Source organism: Struthio camelus, chromosome 2 (genome assembly GCF_040807025.1).
Source record: "Struthio camelus isolate bStrCam1 chromosome 2, bStrCam1.hap1, whole genome shotgun sequence".
Classification (NCBI taxonomy): Eukaryota; Metazoa; Chordata; class Aves; order Struthioniformes; family Struthionidae; genus Struthio; species Struthio camelus.
The window spans coordinates 130,539,643-130,548,451 of NC_090943.1; the positions used below are offsets into that span (position 1 = coordinate 130,539,643).

Here is an 8,809-nt window from a genome sequence, read left to right on the forward strand (position 1 = left end):
AAACAAATTCAACCTTTTCCCACCATATTTCATTTCAAAATGCCATCAAAAGTAGATCATTAAATACTTCATAAATGTACTTAACTAACAAGTGTCCTATGTTGTTAAACATCTACAAAACAATTCATGTTTTTAATTGACAAAAGTTCCAGATTTACTTGAACAATATTCAAACAGTACAGAAAATTGTTGTTTTACCACCAGTCTAGATACACATTCCTCGAATAAGCAATAAGAAAACCTTGTTCATGTTTTCATTATATACTAATGCATGCAGTCACACTGCCTGTAATTAGCAGTTAGCATTTGTCATCCATTCTCACATAGTAGTAAGTGAGATATTACTATTTTTCAATGTGCTCAGAATAGAAGGCACCTGTTGTGTATCAGATGTGTGTTAAGTGTTGGCAGGGATAACTTTCTAAAGGCAATATTGGGTAAATATCTATCGAAAGAAACTCTTCCTGCCTGGTCATCTGATGTGAAAAATGGGCCTCTGTCTCACCACTGTATTGTCACTTTTGGCAAGGCGGATAGTGGGGCTTGCTAATACAGGAATAATGTGTAAGGTCTGGGGAATCATTTCTGTTATGTTAAATATGGTGAAAATCTTTGCGCATGCAAAATATACACAAATGTCTGTACAAATATGTGTGTGTGTGTGTGTGTGTGTATGTATGTGCACACACACACACACACACACACAGATATATATAGATATGTATCAGGCTTGTTTCCCCTCCAGTTAGCTATGCAGAATGTGCCATAGGATCAAACTGATACAGATCTGCGTCGGCCGCAGGAGACCTGTGCAGAGAGCTCTGGTGTGGATTCCAATTCGCTTGCAGCAACTGCATTCCCAGCATGTTTTATTTGCTGGGAGTGTCGTATTGGCCCTTTGACCAATCTGCAGGAGAACTGAAAATAATTATACTCCTAAGAGTTATACAACCCTTTTTTTCATGTGACTCTCTGGGCCCAATCATTCCAAACCTCACTCCTTTCAGTAAATGAAGGTATACCCCTTTCACAGACAGAGAAAATACAGCAAAGGACATTTAAGTGAATATTAAAGGTATAGCCAAAATAATGTTCACTTAAAGTTTTGGGTTAAAATCTGACCATAAACAGCCGTGACTAATCCAAAACTGATATTGCATATGGACATCTAACAAGAATCACTGCGATTTTGATTTAGCAAAGCTAAACCTTCTGTTAAATCAATCAGGTGCTGTAAGCACCCTGGATGCCTGATGTGTACTCTATGTGATGCTGAGGTTGTTACTAGCGAAGCAGTATAATGTGGGGGCTGCATGAAGTGGGAGTTGCAAGCCAGGAATTTACTACTGCAGTTCTCCCTGTTCATTAATTCCCTGCATGAGCTTGGACAGCTTTCATGTCATGGACTCTCGGCTTCTGTGTAGACACTGCTCAAAGGCAGATCTCCATCAGGCTCTTCACCATGCCACATCTTATCTATGTTATTTACACATCCCTAACACAGTTGTTCAGGTAGAATTGGTGTCAAGCTGACCACGAGAAGCAGAGAGTTATGGCTGGGTACCAGGGAGAACAAGTAAGCGCTATCTAGCAGTGGGCTTGTGAGAGAAGAGGGAAACTGCAGCCACAGAAGAACAAGAGGCAGCATTGCTGAGCAGCACCAGCCGCAGGCAGGCAACCTGGCAAGCCCTGCACAAACCTGCGGCAAGCACCAGCCTGTGCCCATGGTGTTGTTGGTGTAATATCCCTATCAGATGTTACAAACTCTGCAGGAAGATCTCACGGCCTAAATGAGATGGGTGCACAGAAGCTTTCAGAGAGTCCAGAGAACATTACGATTAGGAATTTTTATTTCTTTTTTGCTAATGTTGGTTCATTTCCTGAACATGAAGCAAGAAATGAATCTTTAGGAAAGATTTAAGCTGGAAAGCAGTAGTGTTTGGCTTGACAAAGCAAAGAGGACAGACTATCTGCACAGCGTAACAGGAAAGACGCTGGGAAATGGATATGTAACCTGATGAGCTAGTTGCAGGTAGTTTCTGTCACTGGTGGAGCACAGAGACAACACAATGGGAAGTCTCAATCGAGATGTAGAGATGGTAGATGTCACAGTTCATATTTTAACGCTTCCTTCTTAAGGAAGGGAGTAACATGGAAAAGTCTTTTGGAAAGACTTATGAGCTTTTGCTCCAACATCATCTCACTTGTCCCTGAATTATTATTTTCTCCCCTGAAAAAGATAATCATTCAGTTCTCTGTAAGCAGCTCTGGCTCCCCCATCTTCTTTCAGGCTGAGATTCAGTTAGCCATTTCTCAAGGCTTCGTGACAATCTGGAATAAAGCAAAACAAATCAGAAACTGTTCCAGTCGTGTTTCCCTGTTGGTCGTTTTATTTTCTTCCTGAAGAAGATTCTTTGCTCTAGAAGTGAGGCGTAACTTGAACATGGGAATCTGTTGATGCATCCACATAACTAACCAAGAATGTATTGTCCAGGTGCTCACCAGATGCATTCTAACCGCTAATGGGCATTTTTCCATGATAGCAGACTAGAGTTATTCCGAGATGAAAACCCTAAACTGTGCATACTGCGGGCAGCACCACCTCTTTAGCTCTACAATCCACTCCTGTTGTGCAGCAGGACTTGATAATGGACAAACAGCCTCTCTCAGCCTGTATTCTGTCCTATATTAGGTGTGTACTTTCCAGTTTGCTTCTAGTGCTCCATTGCTGATCATGTACCACTATTTAGCAAGATCTTGCTGATGCATGTTAATTTGCTCAGCATTATCTCTACTGTATCTCACAAGGGCAACAGCTGATTGTTCCTTAACAGTTGCCATTTGACTTCAGAGAGACTTGCCCACTTAGCTGGTTACATTCCTTTTAAAAGTCTCTGCTTTATTCCTTAAGTTCAGCTGAGTTCATCATCTCACTGCTATCCAGTTGAAGGAGCCTAGAAATAATTACTATTTGTACAGTGCCTGTTGTTTGCCTGGGCTCCTACAGACAAGTTTATCATAGGCTCTGTGCCAAGGAGTTTGTCTTCTAAGATACAGTAATTGGTAAGCATTTACAGGAAAACACACACCTGGGAACAGAAGGTTTCACATTGGTGTTGGTTTCACATTGGCATCCTGTTAGTTTTCAATATTATTCTTCAATTTAAAATTTGAGGACGATGATGTGGATGAAAAAAGGAGGTCAGCATAGAAATGATAATCAGAAAAAATGGACTTTTGCCACTGATTTCATAGAATTACGAATTTACTCAGGAGCTGCTGAAGGAGGATGAAGAAATCCTGTCTGAGAAATTGTAGATAAAATGCTTGAGAATCTCAGGAGCTATTGCGATAGCGAATTGCTTGTGGTTTGCATCCTAAAGATACCAGAACGCAAGCTGAATTACTGATCATAGTAAGCAGGATCAAGTTAGCCTTCAGAATATTGTTGAATTGAAACTATTTTCCCATGAGACTGGTAGAATATTCTCCTGAAGACAGCTGATGGTTATCTTCCTTTATTTATGAAAAAGTTTTTGCTGATACTATAGTCTCTGTTTTGCAATATAAAGATAGTGAGTATTCTTAATCATTTTTTTTACCCTTCACGGATGAGGTAATGTGCGCTTTTTCCTGGTATTTATATCTTTGGTTTATTCAGGTTCTTTGCAAACATACTTGTGCTGCAAAGTGAGATCTTATTACAGCTAATAGGAAAAAAATATGAATTTATTTTAAAATTTTCCCATATGGAAAGATGTTTTAAGATCAGTGCTAACAATGACCATTATAGTACAAACCACCGGGATAAAATTCCTTTCCAAATGATGTGAGCAACATATGAGCTATTCTGAATCATCACTGGTATGTTCTTAACTCACCTGCCAGGGATAGTTCCACAAAGAATAAATAAGTTTTGATACTAAATAATGCTTTCATTTCCTGTCTTTTTATTTTTAACCAAGTGTTATTCCCTTCTTCAAGCTACCCGTATGCTTCATGCCTAGACTTTTTTCCTTAAATTCTTTCTAGAAATAATATTTTCTTTTGCACTATGCCGAAATCCTTTTCTGAAAAAGAGATGAGAAATTCCTCCCTTCCTTAAGATCTCCTAAAATGTTTGTTGTTGTTCTTGTTGTCAAGTAGATTTGATATTATTGAGAATTTATGCTGAGGTGGGGGGGCGGGTAGATAAATGAGAGAGAAACGTGAAGGGCTAGCACTTCTAAGAGCCATGACTCTTGTGTTCTCCTTGTAGTATTACCTTATTCTTGCACAAGACAATGGGTGGGTCTAAATACCAGAATGCTTGGGGTTATTTTTACATTTTGTCTGTGCTGTTCACAGCATGCTATGCCATTTTGGAGGATCTCAAGCCACTCTGACCTTATGGCCCTTCATCATGCCTTGGAACTGGAGTACTTGTAGCAGCTCAGCAGCACTTTGAAACCCCAGAACCTCCCTGTGCCCGCGGACGGTATGCCTGTGTCTTGTGTCAGCATTGGACTACAGAACTTTGTGATTTCAACATGTTGACGTACAGCTGCAATTGGTCTTAACCCTTGCCCTCTTAGTAAATGGAGGAGCACGTCTTTTTCTTCAGAACAGCTGTTGACTCTGGTACTGCGAGTCCAACGAAAATAAGCCATGCGAATGTTTTAACAACTCGTCTTTATCATATTTGCTACCAAGAAGAAGTAGAAATGAAAGAAAAGGAAATAAAAGGTTCATACCTGTGAAGAAAAAAAGGACCTGCAAATGCTTTGTAGTTTTTAGACTCTTCAATGTGACACACACCGTTTCTTCAACACAGCAAACTTGATTGCACAATGAAGACTGAGATTTTCAAAATACCAGTGGAGTAATTTTCTTGTAAAGAAGGTTTACTTTTTGGTTTCTCATACCCAGGGTACTCTGTACATCTTTACTTATTTATGAACAGACTATATTTTGACATCGTATAACTGAGGATATGTATAATAGGATTAAAGGCTATTATAAGCCTTTGCCTTATGATACAGCAACTACTTTTGATTTTAGCACATTACAGAGTAGTTTAAAATATGTCTAATTTAAAGTAATAGGTACATCACTGAGACAATCATGTACAGGAAGAATTTTTTGTGTAAATTTGTAATAATGAATGATTCTTTTACATATTGTTAAGGTAAATGCTATTGAAAGATAGTAATGCCTTGTTGGTGAAGAATGAGGCCGTGTGTGCACAAAATATTGTGCGGTGCCTTATCAATGTGTTGGATATAAATATGTAGATAATGGATTTTTTAGATAAATTTGTCAAGACCAAAAGCATGGATGTCAAGTGTCAATAGGAATTGGGTTTTGTTCTTTTTCAGCTATTTCTCTACCTTCTTATCTCTCAGCTACTCTGACTATGAAAAGATTGATTTCTTTCCCCCTACTAAGCAAACGCAGATGAAACAAGTAAGTGAAGAGGAGTCTCTTGATATCTTTTGTTTTCTCTTTTAGTGTTAACATAGTAACACGCTTTTAGAGTATTGAAAAATGAATTACAGATTCATTCCATAAAGAAGTATATAGAAAACACAAATATATTTTAAGACATGACTTAAACTGGAATCTAGGTACCAAATAGTTTTTGTCTCATCCAAAAATAAAGGAAATTATCATCTTTATTTTTAGAAATCAGAAATGGGAATGTTTTTGAGAGATTGAGCAAGAAATACTCATATCCAGATCTATACATTTAAGTCTTTTAATCCTCTTCCACCAGGAGTCAGATTTTCCTAAGATATAACATCCATTGCCGGCAATGGAAATACTGAAATAGTTATCGCCAAGGAGCTGAAATTTGTTTCGTCTATATCCAATTACAGGACAACCTTAGACTGTGTCTGTCTGTGACTTGTGACTTTTCTAATCCTGAAGGCCATGAGCTACTTGGTCAGATAAACTGTGAGTCTGACTTTTTGGCTTGAATTGTACCAATTCCCTTTACCTGGTTTAAATCCCTTCATTAAAAAGAAACCTCAGCTTTCTGGGTTCATTCTCCAGCTTTTCTTCTTGTTTTCTTTTGCTAAAAACACCAGCCTTGAAACAGCTACAAAGCACCAACGTAGCTTCAAAGCAACACCCTTCTGTATTGGAGGAATCATATTGCTGCTAGAATTCAATGTTTGTGGATTTCCAAATTGCTTTATTACCAACGAAGAGGTTTTTATCCTACCAAGACTTGCACATGTGCTTTACTTTACACAATATGAGTATTGGAATTCACACGGTACTCACATACATACATAAAGCACGTGGTAGGTAGTTTTTAGAATTGAGACTATAATTAGCCTTTTTTTCTTCAAGCAAAGTAGACAGTGATGGGGAGTTGGTTGTCTTTTCTTTTTTTAGGGGGCGCTTTTCAATTTTTTAGTCACTCGCAGACTGAAAAAACAGTTTATCTGGGCCTTATTGTACAAAAAAGTGTGTTGTGTCCACAACTGTGTACAGAATTTTTTGTCATTAATTTTGTTTTAAATTAATAAAATTGATTTGTGAACATATTAAACAATCCGGTTGTATGCAAGTATGTGATATTTTTCTCCTCTAAGTCAGGAATGAGAAGATATTTCTCACGGTTTGCTGTCCCAAGGCAGAAGTCATTCATCTGCTTGTGCTGCCCACCTGAGAAGCTAAATAGGGTAAAAACATTTGCATCTAGTTTACAAAAGGCTCAACTAGATAGGCAGCAGTTGTTCTGCTTATTGGGAGGAGCTAGAGAAGGTCAGTGCAGAATAGGCCATGTGAGAGGGAATCAGTGCATGGTGTCCTCTTCTTCTGAAATGTGTGCTAAAGTGTGTTCCTCATAGAAGTAAATGCCTAAAATTAAGGTGCCGTAGTGCTTCACAATGTGATCCAAAATAATTCACAAGCTGAATGGAGAACTTTTAAAATTAGTTTTGCCTATGGAACAGCCAAAATGTGAAAGCAAGTTGAAAATCCCGTCATTCAGATATCTTAGGGCTACAGAAAGTCTTCCATCCTCAGAAGATCTGCAGACCTGAATGTCTCTGGGAACTTGGCACTTACTTAGATTTGTTCTTTGCAAGCACAAGAGCAAGGCCTCCCCTTTAACTCAGGGGAAGAGTGGTAGTGCCCAGCTTTTCATAGCAGACTGAGATCACTTCATAGTAGACCCATAAGTTCTTGACCCAGAAAGTGGGTTTGAATCACTCTTCTAATGAGGGGAACAAGCATGTCCAGGCCCACGTTTCACCTTCCAAAGGGTCATCTTAGGCCAGTCAGTCTGAGGAGTGTCCTCCACTCCTCCTGTTACTGCTGTGCCACCCTGCACAAAGGGCTTAGTCGAGCCAGAGACTGCATGAAAGAAATAAGTGGGCCAAAGAGCAAATATAACTGTACTGGAGGGAAAATCAGGATCAGCCAGGAGGAGAAACTGAGTCCACGAGCGATGTATGTATTTGGTACAATGGCTACTGAAGAGACCTTGTCATTCCTGCACCCAACGAGGGAGAACCTGGAAGGGCAGGCACTTAGTGGGCACTTACTTTCTGGTCTAGTGAGGTCTGGTGTTGTTGCTGTGTTGTGCCACAGCTTCAAATGGAGCAAAGGACAGTGTCTCAGCCTAGGAAAGGCATAGTTTAGTCAAGTGTGGGCTTGAATATTCTCAGAAAGATAAAGGATTAAGTCTACCTAGCTTCCTTCTTGAACTAATTGTCTGATTGTGACGGTGTTGACCAAAAGGAGTATATTGCACCTATTCTCTGCATGTTATAGAACTAAGGAGGACCTGACCCTACCAGTATTTGAGGTCCTGGAAGTCCCTGGCAAATGAAGTCCTCAGCAGATCTAGGAGAAGAAACGTCTGCTTTCCAGCTCTCTGTTGGCACTAGGAGTGAGCTAGGAACAAAGACTGGTTATGTAAAGAGATTAAACATCTAAATGCAAGGAGCTCTAGCTTTGCACACTGCAGTATCTGTGAATTTTAGGTAAGGAAGAGGATGACAATTTCATCGCATAGTCCACCTGAGACCCACTTCAGGTAACTTGGATCCTTTCTATATTTAGCCTTTAGCATCTATCTCAGTCCAGTGGAAGAGAAAAAGATGTTGAAATGACATGAATAAAAGCTAATATGGTGACAAACTAAGCTGTAGTATTATTAACCTGCACGTGCCAAATGCCTTTTTTTTTTTTTGTATCTTCTACCCTTTCTCCTATCCTCCTACTTGGGTTTTGCTGCAGGGTGTCTTCTTTGGCAGCATTTATTGAGAGATGTGTAGTCTTACTATATAGTGAAGGACTCTGTAAGCTCTGCTGTGCCACTTATTACCAGAAATTATCTTCCTTTTGGAAGCTACTTACCCTTAAAAAGCTCAAAAAAGGAGTTCTTCTCTGTTGCAGAAAAATTAAATGAATTCTTCTAAATAGTACAATTCAGCATATTCTGGAATAAGCACAGTGGCTGTCATTTCAAGAGTTTTCACAATTTGCTTCTGCGAATGATAAACAAAGCCTCTGAGATTTGCCATCTCTTGTGATTACGAGGTCTTAGGCTGAAGATCTTTTGGAGACTGAAATCCACGTGCCAGCTAGCCATGCTTTAAGAGGCTGACTTTAAAGTAATCTCTTTCCCTCGATGCACTGAATGAGGTGCTCAGGTGTGCTCCCAAAGAAAATGTTCCGTCTATTCTGTTGAGCTCATTTTAGTGTTTAGGCTGCTGTAAGATCACACAGTTTTAAAGACGTCCTCCTTCATGATTGTTTCTGATCTCAGATTAGATTTAAACCAAGAATATTAAATGGCAAATGTTGC

General features: G+C 39.3%; 1 protein-coding gene across 7 annotated transcripts in view; it reads left to right on the forward strand.

Annotated features, from left to right (window-relative positions):
* EYA1 (EYA transcriptional coactivator and phosphatase 1) overlaps window positions 1–6,539 on the forward strand; it is a 166,098-nt gene extending 159,559 nt beyond the window's left edge. For 6 of the 7 annotated variants that reach the window (XM_068932522.1, XM_068932524.1, XM_068932528.1 and 3 more), the window contains one exon: window positions 4,348–6,538. In XM_068932522.1, coding sequence (XP_068788623.1) covers window positions 4,348–4,428 — 81 coding nt within the window. In that variant the 3' untranslated portion in view covers window positions 4,429–6,538. Of the gene's footprint in view, window positions 1–4,347 lie in introns of all 7 variants that reach the window. The other variant, XM_068932527.1, reaches the window with a different exon arrangement.
* Window positions 6,540–8,809: the final 2,270 nt, after the last annotated feature.